Source organism: Solanum lycopersicum, chromosome 3, assembly GCF_036512215.1.
Source record: "Solanum lycopersicum chromosome 3, SLM_r2.1".
NCBI lineage: Eukaryota > Viridiplantae > Streptophyta > Magnoliopsida > Solanales > Solanaceae > Solanum > Solanum lycopersicum.
Window position 1 is genome coordinate 2,692,542 of NC_090802.1, and position 24,321 is coordinate 2,716,862.

The 24,321-nt window shown below is 31.7% G+C and overlaps 2 protein-coding genes across 2 annotated transcripts; both read left to right on the top strand.

Moving 5' to 3' along the window:
* Positions 1-4,514: 4,514 nt before the first annotated feature.
* On the top strand, positions 4,515-12,546 carry LOC101250368 (probable protein phosphatase 2C 76). The gene is made up of 9 exons (XM_004234123.5): positions 4,515-4,889; positions 5,293-5,591; positions 6,619-6,746; positions 7,772-7,870; positions 8,169-8,327; positions 8,835-8,921; positions 10,023-10,114; positions 11,723-11,797; positions 12,023-12,546. The coding sequence occupies exons 2-9, from the start codon at positions 5,491-5,493 to the stop codon at positions 12,179-12,181; spliced, it is 900 nt and encodes a 299-aa protein (XP_004234171.1). The 5' UTR covers positions 4,515-4,889; positions 5,293-5,490; the 3' UTR covers positions 12,182-12,546.
* A 5,166-nt stretch (positions 12,547-17,712) lies between these two features.
* On the top strand, positions 17,713-23,058 carry LOC101250663 (uncharacterized). Its single transcript, XM_004234124.5, has 2 exons — positions 17,713-17,930; positions 19,901-23,058. The coding sequence occupies exon 2, from the start codon at positions 20,067-20,069 to the stop codon at positions 22,272-22,274; it is 2,208 nt and encodes a 735-aa protein (XP_004234172.1). The 5' UTR covers positions 17,713-17,930; positions 19,901-20,066; the 3' UTR covers positions 22,275-23,058.
* Positions 23,059-24,321: the final 1,263 nt, after the last annotated feature.

Below are 24,321 nucleotides of genomic sequence, written 5' to 3' on the forward strand. Positions count from 1 at the left end.
TTCATGATAGCTTTATAATATCCACTTTAAAAATGGTAACTTTTACTTTTTCTTCTCCACTATTTTTTTCCTTCCCCTTCACTTCAATTCATCCAATTGGTCTTTTACTAATGATTTTTCCCTTGACTTCACCCAATTAATTAGTATCTAAAGTTTAGAAAAAAGATGTTTTTACTCTTCTTTTACCCCTATCTTCTTGTTTTCTTTTTTCATTTACCCTACCTAAATTGATATTTAAAAGAAAGTATAAATTTTTTTGGTCATAAATCACTATGGAGACGTTATGACAACTAGGAGAAGGGAAATACGAAAATAAATAAATAAATCAAGTTGAAATACAATTTTTCGCACATAAAACTTGATAGGGGGATAGAAAGGGTTGTATCAATGTGAGTTGTGGTGTGGTGGTGGAACTGCTTCATCTTTAATTAAATATTTCTGGTTCAAGCCCTGGTTATGGATAAAATTATGTTGGAAGCGCTATCTTTAAATGAATTCTACAGTGCGTGATCCAAATTTAATCGAAATTTCAAAATACCAGTAGGAAATCCAAAAGGTTGCGTTTGAGTTGCATTTTCCAAAGGACTAGTAATTGGTTGGATAACTTTTGAGTATGAAGACTCATATCTATGCTTATATTCCTCTAATAACTGTAACGTGTAAGTGAACCAAATTCAGAAATTGAAGTTTATAAGTATTGTTGTGTAATGATTTTATATTAATATGCAATAAATATTAGATATATAATCAAATATTGATAGATTTTTGCTAAATTCATATTCAAATATAATTTCGCTAAATTTAAATATATACTTTTTTTTCTTTAAAAAAAATACTACTGCTACTATTTTTCACATATTACATTTTTTTAATATCTAAACGCTTAATTATTGTAGTTATCAAAATATTGGCTTTATGTGAATTTGTCATTTAATTTTTTCTGAGTTTTATGGTTATTAAAAGTGCTTTTACTATCTTCATAAAATCACTCCCTCCGTTCACAATTAATTATCATATTTTTTATTTTTAAAGTTAAATTAAAATTTTGATTAATATTTATAATATATTTTTTATCATATTTATATATAAAATATTGCAATATATAATACTTTTTATATAATTTTTAAATATTAATTTTTTTTTATTTATAAAAATTAAATTAATATAATTTAATTTAACTTTAAAAATAAATTAAGTTAATTTTCGAAAAACATAATATAACAAATAAAAAATAACTAAAGGAAAACTTATATGGACATGGAAATAAATTTAGTTAATTAGTGGCGAATGATTTGGCATAAATAATTTAGCAGTCATCTTCCAAAAGCAAAAGAGTCAATGAACTAAACAAGGATCACATGTGAGCATTCATTTAACGAACGGCAACTAACAAAAATAAAATTTATATTTGTATGCTATAACAAAATTTTTATAATTACACTCTATAGTAAATATATATATATATATATATATATATATATATATATATATATAATTTACTAATTATATATAATTGAAGCGAATTGTATAAAACAAAAAAGAAAAAGCGATTTAGACAGAGAATTATATAAAACGAATTGTATAATTATAAGTGTATAGAACAATTATATATAATTTGAATTTGTATAAAATGAGAAAAGAGAAAGATAAAAGAGATTTGGGCAGAGAATTGTATAAAACGAATTATATAATTATAAGTGTATAGAACAACTATATATAATTTGAATTTGTATAAAATGAGAAAGAGAGAAAGACAAAAGAGAATTGGGTAGGGAATATACAATTGAGTTGAATTGTATAAAACGAGAAAGAGAAAAATTATATACAATTTGAATTTGTATAAAACAAGAAAGAGAAAAACAAAAGAAATTGTGCAGGAGAGTACTAATCTTGTATAATTATAAGTGTATAGGACGAAAATATATATATTTGCATGTGTATGTACAATTTTCTCTCGCTTTATATAAACAAAAACACAATTTATACATTTCATTTTTGTTTGTATAAGCGATAGAGGCTAGGGTGGTGGGTGAGATTACGGAGAGTGGCTAGCGAGATCTAGGAGAGGGGAATAAAAATATATGTATTTTACAATTTTTCTCGCTTTATACAAATAAAAAAAATATTTTATATACATGTGTGTGATTTTGAATAAAAGTGAGAGGAAGCGAGCGAGAGATGGAGCAAGAGAGGAGAGTGGCGTACGAGAATTTGAATGAGAAAGGTGACTGGCAAACAATTTACTATGGGACGCAATTAAATCAAAAGCAATTAGTTTGATTTATTAGTTGCCATTACATACAATTTTCCCCTTAAAAAAATCATATATAAGATCAAAGAATTTTTTTAAAGCTATTTTAAAATTTAAATTCAATGATTCATTTTTTTTAAAAAAATTATGAACTTATTGTAATTTTAAAATTATGTAAATAATATTATTTGTTGAAATATAACAATAGACCAATAAAGTCAAAGACTAGCCATTGACACTAATCCTCTCATACATAAGTAACTAACAATTGGATATTGACGTTGAATATCCAAACATTGTAGTATTAATAACATTTATTTATTGCTTGCATGCATCATTGTTTCATAAAAAAAATCAATTTGGACTAGAGAAGTTAGGACCAATACCAATTATAGGCATAAAAAAGGTAAACAACATTAATCGTGCCTTTTGATAGGAATTCAAATTTAAGAGTTTGGAACCTAAAGGGTCAAAAATGTTAATAAAATTTTTAAAATGGTATATGTTTTTTTTTTAACTAAAACGATAAAATTGCTTATGAAGTAGCGATTTTATCTGCTGAAAAAAGTAAAATCGCAGCAATAGCAGCGATTGTTAAATTTATTTTTATTTTTTGAAATTTTTTTAAAACAAAATTGCTCTTAAAAAGCGATTTCCAAAATATTTTTTTTAATATGTCGCTGCCGAGGCAGCGACTTAAGTTTAATTATTTTTTGCTTCTTTTTTCATGAAAAAGTTTAAATATTTTTTTTAAAAATCAAATCTCTGTCAAGGTAGCAATTTTTAATTAAATTTTTATTTTATTTTTTAAAATCAAATAGCTAAAAGGATTTTGATTTAAAAACGATGCCTTTAATAAATAAATAAATAAATAAAGTTGATTTAAACTTTTTTTTTAAAAAAGAAGCAAAAAATAATTAAAAAAGTTGATTTAAATTTTTTTCTAAAAAAAAAAGTAAAAAATAATTTTAAAAAACTTTTTGAACTAAAGTCGCTGCCTCAATAGCGACATATTAAAAATATTATTAGAAAAAGAGGTTTTGTTTAAAAAAAATTTAAAAAATCAAATTTAACAAATCGCTTGTTCGCCGGAAAAAGTAAAATCGCTACTATACTTTTTCCGGCGAACAAAATCGCTACTTAGTGAGCGGTTTTGTCTTTTTGGTTAAAAAAAGTTATATACCATTTTAAAATTTTTGTTAACATTTTTCACCCTTTAAGCTCCGAATTCTTAAATTTAATCATGTTTTTATTGAATTATTAAATATAGGCTATCGCTAATTTATCTGAAATTCTTTCCCGACCACTAATTTCTTTTGATTAAATATTCCGATTTCATATTCAAATTTTACATGATTAACTTTAAGATAGTGTTAAATTATTATAGTTATAAAGCTACAAGTTGATATTTACGAATTATGACAATTTTAGTAATTTTTTACACTAAAATTTATGTAATTATAATACTATAACACAATATAGTAAAGCCTTATTAAATTAATATAGGTAAAATCACGAAATATTGTTATTTTTTAGATGTATTATTTAATTAATAAATTAATACTTATTAAATTAAAGAATGTTTTGAGATTCAATCTTGTAATGTTGAAATAATACGAATTTCAAGATGTATTATCACAACTTATTTTATCATAAAAATATAAAAAAAAATTATGAAGTGAAACAAACAGATCTAGAGAAAATTAATATTTTGGATGGCATCAATTTTTCAATCCCGACATGGACAATAAATGTTTAGCAAGAAACAATAACAAATTATATTCAGCAATGCTAACTTTGTTAGGAAAATGAAATCTCACAAAATCCATGTGAACCACACGTGAAAAACGTCAATCGTGAACTTCAGTCATGAATAACGATCTCATCTACCGCAGTAAAATGAACGACAATAACCTGTTGATCAAAGATACATATTCAGTGATATCATTAAAAAGTACAATATTTATGTTATAGTAACGAAATCATATATTACTTAAAAAAGATCATAGTATTTATTTAAGGATCTCTTTATATTTATTTAATTTGTATCAAAAAATAAAAACATTATTTTTTTTTAAAAAAAAGCAATAATTGAGATTCGATTTGAGTGAGTTTTTCCTAGTCACACAAAAGGCATGAAGAAGTAATAAGTGGAATCATCTCCACGTAAGCTTTTAAAATTATTCGAAAAAAAAATAGTATTGGATCTGGCTGTGGGTCCATAGCCCACTGGATTATAACATGTACAAAAGTGGATGCATGTGGAACGCCACGTTTCCATTCTCTCTCACCGCCAGGCGTCTCTCTCTCTCTCTCTCTCCTCCGCCACTTCACAAATACACACATTTCACTCCTTATTATCATCATTCACCTTTTTGTTCCCTCCTCTCTCTTTTTTTCTCTCTGCTTAGGGTTTCGTTTAATTTAATGGATCCTCAAAAAAGTTGAATCTGATTCTGGATATTCAACAATCTTCGCTGATTGCTTGCTTTTTTTTTTTGTACATCATTCGGTTTCTGAGTTTCTCTGGACCTGAATGTTCTTACAGAGATCGATCTGTTAATATCAAAATTTTGTTAATCGGTTGATTTTTTAGCTATGGATCTACCAGAGTTTCACGGAATCTACTCTTTTGATTGTAAGATCAGATCCATTACGCTTATTGATTATTATTTATTCGCGATCCTCTTGCGTTAGTAGGAATTGAAGTGGAGATGCTATAGTTGTTTTTTTTTTTGTAACTGTATTTAATTCGACGAGAATTGATGGATTATATGTCTACTTAATAGATGTGTGGTGTGGTAAGGTAATTGATTGCTTATGATGATCAGTTTTTAGATAGGAAGAGGTGGCGGCATAAGTAGTTTCTCATTTGAGAAAAATAATGCAGCAACTCTACTACGAATTTATTTAACTTAGGTTTAGTGTTTATTTCTAGTTTTGTCAGTTTAAACAAGCTTTGTAAATTTTTTTTTTTTTTTGGTATGTTTGTTCTTTAATGGATTGTTTGATGATCAAAGGTGCTGGTTTTCTTTTTTCAGCTTCAAATTCAGGCAGTTTATGTGGAAATCAAATTTAGATGTTATGCAATAGATGCTGTAAGAGTTGTGGTTTTTCAAGCTGGGTATATTTATAGGCACATTGAGGGAAGGCAATTTATCAAGCTCATTAAAAGTTTAAATGCAACTTGTAGCATAAGTTATTCTTGGAATAGTTTATATACAGCGAGGAGGAGAACCATGATGGTGGATACTGGTGCAACTGCTAAAGGTGGACCTGTGGTTGATGTTTCACTGGAGAAGGATGATAGTAGTGGTTACGCCAGCGGAGGATGGAAGAGGTGATTATTTTTAGCTGATGTACATTCTGTGTACCTCTCCAGATTATTGTAATATTATATCCGTGAGATATGTAGTGTTGCAAGATAACTAATACTTACTACTTTTAGCTGATGGAGCATTCGTGGATCATAGGTTTCTGAAGCAAAATGCATAACATTCTTGGTAGTTTCCATTTACAGTCCTCCTGGATTATGTAGGCAGTAATACACATAGTTTGCCCTGCATGGTGCTGATAAGCTCCATGAATCTTTGTGACTTTGTTCCTTTGTGGCTGAGATATGTACTCACAACATTTGGTTTGATCATTCATTTTTCTCAAGGGGACGAGTGTGCTGTCACGCTTGTCCAAGAATTAGTTTCCTTTAAGATATATTCCTGCATGTATATTAGCTAACAAGACCTATGTTGTCCAAGCTGAATATTAGCCAGCACTTGACGCCCAAAAAATAAAAAGAAGTTAGCACACGTAGGGGGTGAGTGTGGAGAATTGATATTCTATAGTTTTGTATAAATTGTTTGAGTCATTCTTATAGGCCTTTTTTTTGAGATGTACCAAATTTTAAAGTGCCAGTAGACTTATTATAAGAAATCAATAAGAAAAAATTAGGGATATTCATATGCAGAATAATCTTGAAAACTATTAGAAGGTTACTGGTGATACAGAATTTCTGATCTTCGCATCTAAAAATGACAAGCTTTTGTGTGGTAAGTTCTATTATTTAACTCCTAATTTGGTGAAGAGTATCTAACCGCCTCTAGTATTGATGATTGTCTAAGAGTGAAAATTTTTCTCCTCGGACTTGTTATTTTACCCTTGCCATACAAAGAGTCGATGTCGATTAAGGTTTTGAGCTTAACAAGGTGTATGTTGTTTATGTTGAGTTGACATAATACAGATTTCACTTTTCTCGCCATGTTAACCATACATGTATAATGATGTTCTTTTGTATGTTGCTATGAGTAGCTCATACTTGTCCAAATTCCTCTGAAAAATAATTCATGCTTATGTTCTTTTTTGCTTGGCAGTGAAGATGGAAAAATGAGTTGTGGTTATTCAAGCTTTAGAGGGAAAAGAGCCACCATGGAAGACTTTTATGACATCAAAACTTCCGAAGTTGATGGAAAAGCAGTTTGCTTATTCGGGATATTTGATGGTTAGGACTTGTCAATTCATCCTTCACCTTGGAGTGTGATTTTGAATTTAAATAGATGATGAATAATGAATGATAAATTATGCCTTATGAATCTTCCTGCTTGAAGCTTGTATTTGCTATGTTTCGTCTTTACAGTAGTAGCTTGGTGTCTGCATGAATACGTGTCGGTGAGCTACTGTTGACATGAACTGGTGAATGTAGGATCTGTTTGTTCTACAGAATCCTGAAAACAGTTTGTTTTACTTTTGAAAACACAAACTGGTATCTTTTTACTCTGCTGGAAAGAGTTGTTTTTTCCTAAATACAAAAAACTATACCTAAGGTTATTTTCTGAAAACAATTCTTTTAACAAATCAAAACCAAAACTTGAGCAACATCAAATGTGGTTGTAATGCAAATGTTCCCTGCGGTTTAAAAGAGGGATGCTCTACAACAACATACCCAGTGAAGTCCCACAAAACTGGAATGAAATCAATAGAACCTCAAATTAGGGAGACTTTGTACTCCTTTCTAAAATCACATACCCCTTGATCTGATTGCTTTAACTTTTTCCTGGCTGGGGGCCTCGGGGAGAGTTGGTCCTTCAGTGTAAGATTAATCATGACCTCTACATGGGATTTCTGAAAGACTGAAATTGATTTTCCATTTAGCTTCCGCTGTTAATGCTCTCACTTGGAAGCTTACGGAACAGTTTTGCAGTTCAGAAACTGTGTGTTTTCCATCTCATCCTTGCAACTAATGACCACATTTTGTAGTCTCAAATATTGCATTTATGAGCTTGTGACGACTTTGGCTCTTTTTTAGACGTTTGATTGAAAAACCCTTGTATATCTGCAGGCGAGGTAGAATTAGCTTTTTTCTTTTTCTTTTGTGTGTCTGTGTTGCTCTTTATTTGTTTCTTCTTACATTTCTGCAGACAAAGCATTTTTCCTTCTTTTTTATCTTTTTGTGTTTGCATTATCTTAATTGTGTCTGAGAAAGATGGATTTTTGACTCTCTCTAATCATCATCTCTTTTTACTGCAGGTCATGGTGGTTCCCGAGCAGCTGAGTTTCTGAAGGGACATCTCTTTCAGAATCTATTGAAACATCCATCATTTTCAACGAACACCAAGTTGGCCATAAGTGAGTTTTATATGTGTCTTATGGATAAGTAATTTAAATCTCCACTATTGTGCTTTCCCGGTGTTCTAGAAATGCATGCTATCTGTCCATTGAAGCTGACATATCAAAGTGTTATATTTTTATGCTTCCATAACATCTGAAGTGTGAAATGCATGATCATGGCAAGGGTAATGTACTTGAAGAACACTAAAACTTAGAAACTTCACTCCTCTCTCGGCCCTACTCTCTTTGTCTATCTCTCATTTCTTTGAATTCTAGCACTGTTGAAGATTTATACATTAGTTTCATCATATTGCAGGTGAGACGTATCAAAAAACAGATATGGAATTTTTGGACTCTGAAAAAGATACCTTCCGAGATGATGGTTCCACTGCTTCGACAGCAGTTCTAGTTGGTAATCATCTCTATGTCGCCAATGTTGGAGACTCACGGACTATAATATCGAAGAGCGGAAAAGGTAACATCAGATTCATAATGGTTTAAAGGTCCTGGAATTTGAGAATAGAAATAGTAGTCAATAGTTTCAGCAGCCACCAGTGGGTTATAGATGATTCTTTTGTAAATGTATAGTATATTTGCTTCGAATAAATATGTGATGCTGGCAGGATGGCTATATTATGTGATTTCTATTAGTGCAAAGTTTTGTGTCCTTATAGTAGGCATGCAGTGTAAACAGGATTACAACTTAGCAATTGAGTACAATTACTTAGGGTTTTCTCTTTTTGCAATAGTAAAATGTAACTGATAGTATAACATGAAATTGAAGCAAGAAATAATGGGTGGCAGCCGGACTCCTGAAACCTTTACCATTCTTTCATGCCATATGCTGTATCTTTTGTGGTATGTTTTTCTCATATGTTGTAGTTTATTGCTTATTGCACACACTTGTAATATTGTAGGATGCAATATTGAACAACTAACTCCTTGGCTAGACTCTTAACAAGTTCAATTTTATGCTTGGCAGCGATTCCTCTTTCTGAGGATCATAAGCCCAACAGAAATGATGAGCGGAGGAGAATTGAAAGTGCCGGAGGTGTTGTGATGTGGGCTGGTGAGGAATTTTCTCTGCCTATGAAACATTACTCTAATTGGGTTGCTTGCCTGTTAATTAAGTTTCATCTTTTGCGTTGTTAGAAATGGAACATCACATTTAATTTTTTGACTCTTTAAAAGTGTCAGCATTAATTAGTCATCTGTTACAAAGATTCAATTTGCATGTCCCCCATTTGTTTCACATTGATGTAATACCATTGTGGTGCAGACATTTGTCAAAGGAAGATCTTTAGACTTCATTAATGTAATTATAGAAGCTTGAAATGTCTGCAAACTATGTAGGATGGAAGAAGCCAAGGGAAGGAGACTTTATTTGTCATGAAATTTGGCTTGAACTTTTCTGTAGTCCCCAAGTTTCTTGTTAACATTCTGTTGGTGGTCGATTGGCTAGAGAATTTAAGGTCATCTGGTAATCAAGTTACTCTTGGAATTGTGTTAAAATGTGATGGTGCGTGCTAGAATTATGAGTCGTTTATTGAATAGGAGCTCAGGCGGTGTCTATCTGTACTTGTCTGTATGGTAATGTCACCTTGAATCCATCTAACGAACTATTTGTTTTCTTAGAATGAAGAAGCTAGTGGTGGAGATTTCATTGATTTTACAAAAAATAGGATTGAATTTCTCAAATGTTCTCCAGTTTATACTTTCCATTATGTTGGTGGTAGATACGGCAGAGTGGCATGGATCATGTGAGAATCAAGTTACTCTTAAACTTGTATTGGAATGTGGTTTGCATGTGTGCATTGTTGCAATTATGAAATGTTTAGTGCATGGGAGCTGGGGACCATATGGAAATTGATATGTAGTGATGTCCAATTGCAGTAACTAAGGTTTTCTGAGAAAACAAATAGTTTTTTTTTCTTCTTTTTAAAGTCAATAAAAAAAAGAACTATTTGTTTTCTAGGAAAACCCTAGTTACTGCTGGATTAAATTCAATGTTCTTCTAAGAATTAGACCTCATGCTCTCACATTTAGTGAATGTCCATATCAGGTGAATGGACCCTTAGCTCTGTCTTATTTGCTTAAGAATTTTGGTGCGATCTCCATGAAAGGTACCTCAGCTATACACCACTTATGTTTTCTGTTTCTGTATTATCAGGTACTTGGAGAGTTGGAGGTGTATTAGCGATGTCACGTGCTTTTGGCAACCGAATGTTGAAGCAATTTGTCGTTGCTGAACCTGAGATCCAGGTAGATCTAGCTATGCTCTTTTTATACTTCTTTAGATGTGAAAATGAGTGTCGTAGTGGGTAGAGGAGGTGCACTACTAAGCTCCCCCTCTCAACCGAAGAAGCAGATTTTTTTGGGCAATTGGTTTGGGATATTCTATCTAGGGGTGTACAAACCGAATCATTAAGTCAAACCAAACCGACGAACCAAATCAAACTGAAAAAAAAAAATCGGCTTGTGGTTTGGTTTGATTGGTTTGGCGATTGAAAAATAAAATCGACCACTCTTGGTTTGGTATGGTATTAGAAAAAAAGAATCAAACTGAACTCAAACCAAACCGACACACACACACACACATATATATAGTATAATTTAATCTTTTTTATAACTAAAAATATTATTTATAATCTACTTTGTTAATATATTTTACGTTAGTTTATAGTTTTCAATGTTTATCTATTTTATTTCAAATTTGGACTTGTAAAAATTGTAAATATTTTATTTTGTGTTAAGATCCAAAGTTATAATTATATTGTTATAGTTTAAAATTTGAAGTTAACAAGTTACTTTGCAAATATTTTTTGTATTCAGTTTGCATCTAGCCTTTAATTTTATTAGTTTAGCATAATGAACATTGATATTTTAAAAAAAATAAATTGTACTCATGTGAATTTGACAGTCTTTTCGAAAATTTCTATTCACTTAACATTTTTTAAGTTTAGTTTATCACACAGGTAAGTGAAAAAATGTTTCGCTTTTTCGAATACGGTATAGTTTTAAAAAACCGAAAAAACCAAAAGCCCCCGAAAGAACCGTCTAAAACCGAAATCGAAAAAATCGACTTTATATGGTTTGATTTGATTTTTAGATTTCATAAACTGACATAATTGGTTTAGATTTTTTAAATAAAAAATCAAACCAAACCGACCTATGTACACCCCTAAATTTCTATCCCATCTGTCAAGACCTGCATCTATCTGTAAGCGGTCACCGGCTGTTGCAATAATTTGGTTTCCATACACTGGCGTGGAAAGCCTAATTGAGGTGTCGGTCAGTGCATGTGTTCTAGGGATGGTTAAGAGTTTAGATAACTGGGGAAGCATGCGATTACACCTGACACTTGCGTTTTCTTTTGCACTTGCCTTTCATGAACAAGTTCATCTAAGCGTATCTATGTGGGAGAGTTATGGATTAATACTTATATGGCTAAAATAGAAAATGTTTGAACTTCATTACCATTTCTACTCGAAGAGGACTTAACTTCTTGGGTTGTTGGTAACATATTCCTTTTCCCTTTTTTGGCTACAATAACCAGCTTCTTCCTCATGAACTATTACTAAAAACTGTTATTTCCACCACATCTCAGACATCTTTGTCAGTTGCCAAGGCATATATTTGATATTACCCTTTTGACCGTCTAGTCCAAGTAAAGTTAGCCTACAAGGCATAGGGACCAAAGAACTATGTTCATAAAAGAATTAAGCCAATAACCAAATTGGATTATGGGCTGATAGAAGGGTCAAAGTCCTGCTAAGTTGGAAGGATTTACTTACGAAACAAATGAGTTGGAGCGTTGAAGGCATTTGATATTTATGGTAGTCATTCATCTTCTCTCAAATATGTTTTCAGGATCAAGAGATTGATGAGGAAGTAGAACTTCTCGTGCTTGCCAGTGATGGACTTTGGGATGTTGTACCAAATGAGGTAAGTCCTGTGCATGCATGCTTGCTTTACTTACAGTTTTCTTCCTTACCCCTTATTTCTCGCTGTTTCTTGTCCTCTTGACCTCCTTTTGGTGGAGTGTAACTTGAAGATATTTAGGCCATATCCCAGCCCTCTAGGAGATTGTTTTTCCTTTTATCAGAACTCAAAGCCTGAACTTCTGAAGTGGCTTTGTCCTCCTCTGCTGATGTTGTTGTCTTCCTGTAGGATGCTATTTCACTGGCTCAAGCAGAAGAAGAGCCAGAAGCAGCTGCTAGGAAGCTGACGGAAACTGCGTTTACTCGGGGTAGTGCTGATAATATTACTTGCATAGTGGTGAGGTTTAATCATAAGAAGGCTGAAGCGGAGGGGAGCCAGCAAGGCTGAAGAATTTATTGATGTTGCAGCTTCCTTTTCTGGAGCAAGGTTGCCTCAAATGGGTTGTCGCCAATGCAAATTGCTGACTATACCATCAGATGAGGCCGCCATTTTTTCATTCATTTCTTTGCATAATTTTTCCATTCTGTTTTAACTGTTGTATTTAAGGTGTCTGTGCATGCATGTTTTCTCCGTTTCTGTAGAGGGTACTGTCTGGATAAACTTTACTGTCAAACATAGTAGTTGAAGTAGAAAAAACTTGATAGTTCTACTTGCAAGTGTTCCTGGCTGCATGGAACCATCAATGTATTTCCATGCTATATGATCTTTCAAAGAAAAGAAGATAATGATGAATGGCGTGCTACTGTTTGGAAGTGGTTGTTTGTGAATATACCCAACTTAAGTGCTAAACCAAGTTGGTCAGTTGACTCTAAATATTAACCCTTCCCAGAATTTAAGAAGATTTGCCAAGCAATGCCAAGTCTTTTCTCCATCCGTCTCCAGGTAAGACGAGTTGTCCGGGCCATAAGTAGTGCTCATACGAGAGGGGTTATGGTATTATGTTCAAAGCCAACACATAAGGTATGTTCCCTAGTGTATTATGTTAGAAGTTCTATTCACAGTTCAAACTCCGTAGATTGTGGTTATCAAACAGAATTAAAGGTCTGTTAAACAATGTCAAACTTCACTGCGGATTAGTGTTTGTTGTATAGGTATAGTTACAGTAGAATATAAATATGGAGTAGATGTTCATAATCGTTGCAAGTCATACTAGCTATCAAAGCATACCCAAGAAGAGATATTGTTAGTAACTAAAAATAAATTATCGTATGGATATCTAGGTCAAGGACATGTTGTCACTATATCTTATATTCATTAGCAGAGCGAAATATAATTTTATATCATGATCATCTTCATCATGATACATTAATTTGCACTACTTGCTTTATGGGATTTCATTATTGTGAATTGTTGAATATTTTAGCGTCATCACTAATGTGTTGTCGAATTTTATTAATTTGATTTGATTTATAAATTTAATATTTAAAAATTTAGACCAACTTGATCTATCTACATCCCATAATCAGGGTGATCCAACAAAAATGAATGAGATGATTGTAGGCATATTTGGTCCTCGTTTCAAATTTAATTATGTGAGATTTATACTTATGACAATATACGACAAAGTACAAGGGGGCAAAATAAGAGATAAAGTGAAGGCGTTATTCGATTTCTTTATTCAAAAAAATTTAACGAAATTCATCATTATCTATTATGTTAGTTAGCAATACATTTGACTTTTCATAAAGCGTAACATGATAATTAGAATACATAAACATAAATTTAATAAGGGAAAGGGAAGTAAAAGTAAGATAGAATTGAAAAAATATCTTCTCAGAAAAATTGAATCACAAAATGATAATTACAATATCTTGTTTTGGTAGAGAATTAATTCAATATGTTTTTCTATATTTGATAAAATGACTTGTAATGTGTTAATATCTATTTTATTGTGACATTAGAAAGTGCATTTAGTACTAAATGTCATATTACTGACTGGTGTAGATGTTCATTAACTCCTATGATACACACATTTGCATTTAAGGTTGTCTTTGATGTGAATCTAGATATGTTGAATTGGATAAGAATTTGAAATATCTTCAGCAATTTGAATATGGTAAAAATTAGAGGTGTATATGGTCGGGTTTGTTCAAAAATTTTAAATATTAAATTATATTAGACCAAATCAAATTAATAAAATTCGAATTTTCAACCTCGGTGTTTTTCGCGATTTTGAATTTTTTCACTGAAGTGTTCTTACAAATATATAATTACATGTACTTCAAATATTTCCTCAGTCATACTAAAATACAATTATCTAAGGTATTTCTTAAGAATATAACACACATAATGATGTAATTACGTAGAAGAAATATTGCAAATTAATAAGTCATAATGAAAATTATTATATTTAAAAATACTAAATCATGCTAAAATAAGTTTAATAACTATTAAGTACATGACTAGATAATAAAGGAAATTATGTATTTCAATTGTCTAAACTAATGTAAAATTAAAGAACAAATATTCAATATTATTGTCATTTTTAGTGTAAATTAATTTCTTTTTACATTATTATTAATTTGATTTTTAATTAGTTTTTTTTTATAATTACCAACATCGGTGGACTATAATTTTTATAGAATCATCCAAAAATTCTAAGCTTCAAACTTAAAATAATATATTAAAAGATAAAAATTATGAAAAAATATAAGAAATATTTAAAAATTATTTAAAAATATTTTTTTAAATATAAAATAAAATTTTAAAATTATATATATATATATATATAATGTCGGATTTTTTGGTCTCAGGTTATTTTTTCTTTAGTCAAAACTAAATCAATCCAAATATAGTCATTTTTTTTTCTGACATCAATCTATATTGTAATTCACATACGATAACAAATCTATATTGTAAATTCAGAAGTCTGATTTGTTTCATTAATACAACTTGCCTTTTGAGCACTTCTTTTTTCAAGTTTTTAAACAGCAATTGATGGTTCAACTCCAACATGATTTTTATTTAAGGATAAATATTTGCAATGTAGAGTTAATTTCATTGAAATTTTTTACATTTATGATCACTCAAAAAAAAGAAGGGAAAACTCAACAAATGCGATGCGATGAAAGATATTATAACCTATGTAACATATGATGTAAAATATGTTAGTAACCTAGCCAGTTTTATTTTCTAACGAAGTTACGACGTGACTTATAAAATGAGAACAACGTAACTTAAAATCTGATCGAACTAGAAGTTCAAAGATGGAAACCTGTTCGAAACAAAATCATATAAATTTGAGGGATCATTGGTGAATCAAGTGAAATGCACTAGTGTTTAGACATCTACTGTTACATATTTTAGTATCGAATTAAAACATTTAATTTATTTTGAAGAAAAATACATTAAAAAGATTCATTTTTTTCAATTACTAACTGATTATATTAATCACCAGATAATCAAACACACGATCCTAATAGGCACACATAAATAATGTATTTGATGAATATCTAAACAATGTCGTTTCATTTTATTAATATGAGAAGAATTGCAACTTATATAATTCAAACCATTTTATAACAATATCCTAATATGATAACACCTCGCTATAATAACGGAGATTTTTATGACAATTTTTTTTATATATATTAATAAATGTTTTTCACTAAAAGACTTTATATATACTATAAACAAACTATTGTTATAAATTTTTCCATCAGTTTAAAAGAATTTACTTTTTAAATGGAACTAAAATTTGTGCCTTACCACTTAAATCTTTATGTATGTAATTATGAATTTACTGAAATTTTAATAAATCTCTAATCTTCTAGTTAGCGAAGTATGAATGTCTAACAAATTTTAAAATATTTTTGTTAACATTAAAAACTAAATTTTTAGTAGACTTCATGCATTTTTTGGTATATAACAATCAATATAGCAATCATAAATTTTATAAATCAACAATATTGTTATAGAAAAGTTTCATTATGTACTTTTCTATAATTTTTTAGCATTCTTAATTTTAATTTTAAAGTCTTAAGTTTATCTAATCTAATTTAGATTCAAAATTTAGTCTATTGACTTTAAAAGAAAGGTAAAAATGTCAAATTAATTGAAACAAAGTGAATAACTAATATGCCATCATAATTAAATAATATTGATAATGAATTATTTTTTTGAAATCATGTTTGAATTAGTTAAATATCAAATGCAGAAAAACCCTATTAGATATTTAAATAAGTAATTACATGTTTCAATTAAATTGTTGAAAATGATAATCAACCTTTAATGTGTTTGTTTTTCTACTCGAGTAACAAAACATCCTCAACATTATTTCCAAAAAATAAATTTAAAAGTATTTTCACATAAACTAAAAATTATGTCTTTCGAAACTATGTTGGAGATTACAAAAGATATAAGGGATAACATTATAAAAAGCTTAATCAAACTAATCCTAAATATTAAGGGTCGTTTGGTAGCGGTTACTGAGTTATTCGCCTATTAAATCAAACGTAAGTAATACTATTTTTAGTATCATTTTTTTGCGTATAAAATTCAACACACTTAGTATTGTGTTTGATTTACAATTTAGAAGAGTTCGGAATCTAACAAAGTCACAAAAAAATAAAAGTGATCAAAATAAGCCACTATTTTAGAATGTAACTAAAATAGGCTTAGTGGAAGAAAAAAAATTCTATTTTATTCAATATTTAAAACTTTTTCCATTAGTCTATAACGGGTATATTTTAACATATAACGGAATAATTTCTTACACTTTATAAAATGTAAGTTTTTCTTACACTTTGTAAAGTGAAACTTTTTCTTAGGACTTACAGTTTACAAAGAGGAATATTTTTTAAGTTTTGCTCTCCTTTTGATGTTTTTGTAGTGTTTGTCTAGAATTATATTGATTTGACATATCATAAAAAATAAAAAATTAATAGCCGATATCATATATTTCTTTCATCAATTTATAAAAGAATAGCGTATAAATATTATTATGATTATAGTCGAAAAATACCTAGTTCAATTTTATCACAAATACAAGCAAATTTTGTAGATGATTATCTATAATGACGAATCGTTGATCAACTTTTTGAGGGCTCCAAATAATTATATAGATCAAATCAAGTTAACAATACTTGAAATCAATGTTAGAAAGGAGCCTAAGACTAGCCAACAGTGTTCTTCTTTATCGGTCGATGTTCATACCCAATTAGAAAATTATAACAACGTTGATGAATTTCCGATAACTAAATCTACTAATTTTCTAACATGAATCATTGTCAAAATATTCTTACCGATCGATATGATTTTGATTTGAACGAAACTATCAATGAAAGTGACTGATAATGCTCAATAATTATATTTCGATTATTATTTGTTCATTTTGTCGATTATTTATTGATTTACATTATTATTATTATTATTATTATTATACGGTTTATTTCAACATGATAAAAAAATTGCTCAAAGTTATGAACTAGATATTTATTTTGGTCAGTCCTCACAGTTTGAAATGACTGAAAATGTTGGGTCCAACTCAAATTTTCATGTCCCGCCTATTTTTTTTGCAAATGATTTTGGTATTTTAAGTAGGATAGAAAATAGATATAAGTGGTACATGAATAACTAAATCCTGCATAATTAATCGATATACCAAAAAAATATATAAATTTCTTCATAATTAATTCAAAATTACTAATGTATGCATAACTTTGACCAACTACTAAACGAAACCTTAGTCATAAGAACTTTTGGTATATACAATCTAGATACGTCAAAAATAACTTTTAGTTTGACGAGTTTACAAATCTAGTCAAACATTAACATAAAATATCAGTGTATATAACTTAAATCGAGACGAAAAGTAGTACAAGAATGTTCTAGACAAAAAGTAACTATAGTTAAGATCCATGGTTTGTTAACCCTAGTTAAGAATTGTGCTTATAAAAGTAACCATAGTTAAGATCCATGAAGTAGAATATATAAAACCAAGCCCATGCCTGTCTGGCTGTTCATTTCCCAATTTTACAGATTATATTTTGGGCATTTTTAGGGTTGTTCTTGGGCTCATAGGGGTTTTTTTCACAAAAATACAAATAAATTTTAGTTCTTCAAAGGGTCTGACTTTGGTGGGAAAATTTGTAGGTCAGCAACAGCAGCTTTTTTTGGATTCAAATGCTCATATACGGTTAGTTTCTCTTCCTTCATTTCGATAAAGTTTTCATTTTTGTACTGAATTTTAGGGGTTTTTTTCTTTGAGACAAATTGAAATGTGAATTTCGACCGTTGCAAACCGCTTATGATTCAGATCCATATGATATTTTTTCATTCGAACTTTTTAGTTTGAATCTATGGTTCCTTTGTGATGATTTAGGGTCGTTCTTGGGTTTTTGGTTGTGTAAGGTTTAACCGCTTAGTAATTAAATCATGGGGTGGAGTTAATTTTACTGTGGTTTGGTTGAGTTATCAATGGGCATGTAAAAGATTGAATCTTTTTAGCTAGACTGAGTAGTGGGTCACATTGTTGTCTAGTTCTTAAATGTTATCATCTCTTGTTGTTGTCTGCTTCTTGAACGTTTGGATTATTATTTGTATGTGGACTGGTATTGTTAGAAATCCTGAATGCTAAAAAAAAAGAGCAATTAGCTTGAGATGTGGGAATCCATAGAATTTTGGGTACTGGAAACTTTTGGGAGCAGTTAATTTATTGTCTGAGTTAGTTCCTGATCAACCACCTAGCTGAGGCTTCCTCTACCCCAGAGGATTTGGTAAGAACTTTATATGATCCCCTCATAGTTTCATTCTCCCTTTCATTTTGCAGTAGATTTTGAGGTTTTGTTGGCTGTGGGGATCAGAGTGGGTGGTAATGGTGGGAGATAAAACTGTGTGGATGAGTTTATCCATTGACAGAGTATTATTTGTTGAGTCTTTGGAATAAGGAAGTGAGTTGGGTTAATGAATTTAGCGAAGAGAATACATGCTGGAAAGGCTCAACTTTTCCGAGAGATCAAGTGACAGAATTTGGAAATGATGATGCATATTACAGCTTTTAATGATAGAATGGGAAAATGTAGAGTGGTAAGAAGTAGAAGTTTACTCTATCCAAGAGTGTGGCCTAATGGTTAGTGAAGGGGTTGAGAGCTCAAGTTCAAATCCCAGTGGAGATAAAAACAATAGGTGATTCTACCAATTTGTCTTAGCCAGTACCTCTTGGTGGTGGGAGGTGACAGGTATCTCGTGGAAATAGAATTAAAAAGGAAACAGAGGTTCTCTCTTGTAAGGGTCAGAGGAAGTTGTTACTGATCCACTTCTATGTTTATATCTATCTTGCTTCTCAATGGAGGTATTTTGGGATATATTACTTGAAAGACTAGGCATTGAGTTAATCCTTGTACAATTCTAGGCAAAGCTTAGAATTTCTTTTCCCTTTCTTGGTCAAAAATTTTAAACTTGCGCCTTATATTTTGACTTCAAGATCTGAATTTTCTGGGCGAACTACTATTTATTATAGAAAATAACCATGTAGTGTAAGCTAACGTGTTAGTAGCTGGTAAATTTATCCAACATTTCTGCATAGTACAATTACCAGAAATGTCAGTGTTGTTTAACAAGATATTGTGCATCAAAAACTTTAGGATCTCAATTGTGCTAGAGAATCACATTACTTAAGCCTGGTTACCAGAGCTGCTTGAATTGAATACTAGCAATATTTAGGGGGTTTCTTGCCCTATTGCATCTCTTTTTCTTGGCCTTTTGAGTAAGATCAAGTGTCTTTACCCTATCCTGTTGCATATAATTTTGGATCATTCAATTTCCAGAGAGGTGATGTCAGTCTTAGTTGATTAATCACATATGTTGTATGATGGATCCAGAATATCTATCTTGATTACCTCTCTACCATTTACCAAGTTCAAAAGTTTATTGTTGTCAACAACAGTTATTGACCTTTAAGCCCTAGGCCCTAGATTATGTATATGTGGATATGCATCAATCAATGTACATTTGCATGTTTCTTGATATTCAAATTATATTTATTTTCTCTAATAAAGTTGTTTTTTGGCTGAAACCTAGACCAATACATATATTACTTTTTTTTAGTTCTGGAACTTTAATGACACATTTTTAACAGCCATTGATCTCTCGCTTGTTGTGAATCAGGTATTGGATGATTTGAAGTATACTGTGCTTCAAGAAGGGGAGATTGAGTCATCATTTTCTGATATTCACATGGAAATGCTTTAGATATTTTGGTGGTTTCTGTGATACCGAGTGGCATACTGACTGGAGATCACAAAAGGAACTTCCAAAATCATATTCACAAACTATGGAGTGTAATAAAGATGAAGCCTTCAGAGCAAAAAAAATTGCAGAGCGGAAGTTTGAACAGAAGGATTATGCTGGTGCAAAGAAATTTGCCTTGAAAGCTCAGGTTTTGTATCCAGGGCTTGACGATTTAACCCAGATGTTAACAACATTTGATGTTTACATCTCTGCCGAAAACAAAGTAAGTGGGGAAGTGGATTGGTATGGGGTACTTGGTGTGAGCCCGTCAAGTGATGATGAAACGGTAAAGAAACAGTACAGGAAGCTAGCTCTTGTCCTCCACCCTGATAAAAATAAATCTATTGGTGCTGAAGGTGCATTTCAACTTCTCTCTGAGGCCTGGAGCTTGTTATCTGATAAATCCAAGAGGTTGGCATATAACCAGAGAAGGAGTTCAAAAGGTCCCCAGCAGAAACAACAGAAAGTTCCAGTGCCCTCAGGTGGTCCATCAGCACCTCCACGAAATGGATTTCATAATTTTACTAGTAGAACTTCAGGTTCAAAGACTCAGAAAAATGCTTCTCGGATGCCCTCTTCATCAGTCAATGCTTCATCCAATCAAAGAAGTGATACTTTCTGGACCATTTGCCACCGTTGCAAGATGCATTACGAGTATTTGAAGATATATCTCAACCACACTCTTCTTTGCCCCAACTGTCATGAAGCTTTTATGGCTACAGAAACATCCCCACCGTTCAATCATTCAAAACCATCCAATTCTACTAGTCAGTGGCAGCAGAATCTAAGGAATCATGCACCTAATGGAAATCAGTTCCCTATAGGAAGAAATGCTAGTGCTGGTAAAACAGCAGGATCAGCAGCAGCACATTCTAATACTGCGAAATACTCAAATTTTCAGCAGGATCCATTTTCCAGAATGGGTGGTGTTGGTAGCTCCGATCCTTCCATTGCAGCAAAAGCAGCAAATGTTGTCCAGCAGGCACATGAGAGAATGAAAAGAGAACGCGATGATTCACAGACTAGACAGACAGTTTTTAAACAGAGAAGGCTCGATGAGGATGGAATGCGTTTTGCATCCAATGCGCCGCACTATGCAGAAAGGACTTATGGTTTTTCTTCTAGCAAGTTTATTAGTACCAGGGAGCTGACACCACTTGAAAATCGGAACATGCTGATGGGGAAAGCTCGGAAAGAGATACTTAAGAAGTTGAATGAATGGAGATTGCAGCCGCAAGATGCACAAAAACACAAGGTAAAAGAGCGCAAAAAAGAAAAACAGAGGACTGCTAATGTTCTTGGTCATAATGTAAACGGGAATGTAGAGTCATCAGCTATGAAGGGAGTAAAGAAAGCTGTCAATGCTTCAGCTAATGATGCACATCAAGAGGATCCAGTGCAAGAAACAATGAATGTACCAGATCCTGATTTTCACAATTTCGATCAGGATAGGAGCGAAAGTTGTTTTGAAGACAATGAAGTCTGGGCTTCATATGATGCTGATGATGGCATGCCCCGTTTCTATGCTCTGATTAACAAAGTCATCTCAAGGGAACCATTTAAAGTGAGGCTCAGTTGGCTTAATTCAAAAACGAACACTGAATTTGGTCCAATGGAGTGGGTAGCTTCAGGTTTCTATAAAACTTCTGGTGAGTTTAGGATTGGCAGATATGAAACGGGTAAGTCGGTGAATTCCTTCTCCCACAAGGTTCGATGGTCAAAGGGCCCTCGTGGAACTGTTCTAATATATCCCCAAAAGGGGGATGTTTGGGCCCTCTTCAGAAATTGGTCTGCTGACTGGAATCAGAATACACCTGATGATGTTATACACAAGTATGACATGGTCCTAGTTCTTGATGATTACAATGAGGAGCAAGGAATTTCAGTAGCTCCTCTCATCAAAGTTGCTGGTTTTAAGACAGTCTTTCGTCCAGACTTGAATCCGGAGAAGATGATTAGAATAACCAGAGAAGAGATGTTTCGTTTCTCTCATCAGGTCCCAAGCCACTTGCTTACAGGTGAAGAAGGTCAAAATGCTCCAAAGGGTTGCCAGGAGCTTGATCCAGCTGCTACTCCATTGGAGCTTCTTCAGACAGTAACAGAAACTAATGAGGTGCCAGCCATGCAGAACGACAAGGAGGCTAATGGAGGTTCATCACAGAAAGTTCAGGAAACAAAAACTAGTGAGGCTGCTGATCATACTCTCAAATCTAGGGAAGGCGGGATGGTAGAAAGTGAAGGAGCTCCATGAAAATGCAGGGGAGCAACTTGAACAACTTTTTGCAGCTGAGGGTCTGAATTATGCCAGAATATTAGCGTAATGAGGAGATATTTTGAAGATACATGTAGTTGTAGACTTTTGGTCAGGCCTTTAGACTTTAACCGAATGAGATTAGTCTTGGTTCAGAACAGAGCATAAGTATGGGCTTCTATTCATGGATCAAGCGTATTGTGTGGAGATTGGTTGAGAAGGTTACTATGGAGGCCCTCATTTTGTACCTTGCTCAAAGCAAATAGTGGTTGATCAGAAAAATATCAAACACAGGTTAATGCTCGTTATAATAGCGAAAAGGATTAAGGATCTCCATTCTCCAGATACACAAGTCTGCTCCCTAACTTTATTCTCTTTGGATGCCTTATATCTACTTGAACCTTTCCTTTTGTTTCTGTATCCTGTAAAGGCATCCGCAAAGGTTTTTGTTCCTCTACAAACTAGAATATCTTCTATTCTTGGATCTACCGGAGTAAAAGTTATAATTGTTTGCCTTATATAAACATCTTAGAGATTGTTTTCTGCTACATACTGGCTAATTGTGACTTCCAACTTCATGGCCAACCTATCCTTCTGCAGTTGAAGGTGGTCTTATTTGCCTAATTACTCTTCAGTTTTCTTGGGGTGCTCCTCATTCCACTATATTTCCTGATTTTCTCTATATACTTGTTGGTAGATAAATTCTGGCAGCAGAGGAATTTAGTTGTTTGAGATACAAGGCTGACAATCAGTCTCAGTATATTAATGCATCTGTTGTTTTCTATTGGCCTATTTGTTATTCAGATTCTTTGATCCGTGACATTGGTAGTGAGGTTTTATATAATTTATGCTACTAAGTTTGGAACTGAGACGTAGTTGTTCCTCCGTCTTATCGAATTTAGGGAGCAAAGGCACAACAAGATCTAGTGGTTTTAAGAAACTATTTCTTAGTGTTGATTTCTCCATTGACTTGCAAATCTCTTCTTCATTATTTTCAGGGTCGTAAGGTAGGCAGGATGCATTAGTTTTGTGTGTTATTAATAATCTTATTTGGTATATACTTTTTGTAACTTATGTATAACGAATGCTTACTCTCTGATTGGTAGTATTATGTTATATATATAACTCATGCATGAGGAAAGAGGCGTATTTAAGGGGGTCACCGGGTTTACGTGAACCTATGGTCTCTTTCCGAGTCATATATAATGTTTTTTTAAGAAGTATTGAAATATAGATACGTGAATCACACCGGAGTATCACATAATGCGATTGAGACTGAGTATATTTCTCTACGCGAGGTCAGAAATCTGAATTTTATATTTATTTTGTTTTATTTTTCTTTCGAAAATTAAATAAAACTTTTCTAAGTGTTAATTGGAAGAACATTTAGAATTTAAATGATTTTCGGTAGTAAAAACCTAAATGTTGATTCGATGAAATTTATATCATAAATTAAATTTTTTTATAATAGTACAACCGTTATCTCAAAATTTTGGATACGCATCTACATGAGAAGCTATGGTATTAGTAATGCAAAGGATTTTATGATCAAAAATATAATTAGCCGTCAAGACCTTTTCTCATTTTATTTCAATTGTATTGTGGAAGGTGCTTTTGTGAATAACTTTTTTTAGAAATTATAACATGCATGTTATTTTTAATATTTTTTAAATAAAAAATGGTATAAGAAAAATAATGTCAGCATTACTAATACGGTTTATTCAATATTATTCTTATATACTTTAAAATTTTTTTTTATGATAACGGTGAATTAATACCATTTAACTTTTTTTAATAATCATAATCTCCGAACTAACTTTTGTACGCCTCAATTATTTTTAATTTATTATGAAAATGTCATGAACTTTGCATCCTTAAATTTTTTTCTTTTTCTCAAAGGGAACTTCTATTCAACTCATATTTCCTAACCGTGCACGTTACAAGTTTCTATAACATCTTGTCACCCACTCTAAAGTACTACTACTTACTTTATTATTATTATAATTATATATATAAAAAAAATTATTGGAATAAATAATTGGGTATA

Bases quoted from the DNA above. Each gene is read 5' to 3' on its own strand.
- LOC101250368 (XM_004234123.5), top strand. From the start codon at position 5,491: ATGATGGTGGATACTGGTGCAACTGCTAAAGGTGGACCTGTGGTTGAT. The intron at 6,747-7,771 runs GTTAGGACTTGT...TTTTTACTGCAG, and splicing joins CTTATTCGGGATATTTGATG to GTCATGGTGGTTCCCGAGCA. The intron at 7,871-8,168 runs GTGAGTTTTATA...ATCATATTGCAG, and splicing joins GAACACCAAGTTGGCCATAA to GTGAGACGTATCAAAAAACA.
- LOC101250663 (XM_004234124.5), top strand. From the start codon at position 20,067: ATGGAGTGTAATAAAGATGAAGCCTTCAGAGCAAAAAAAATTGCAGAG.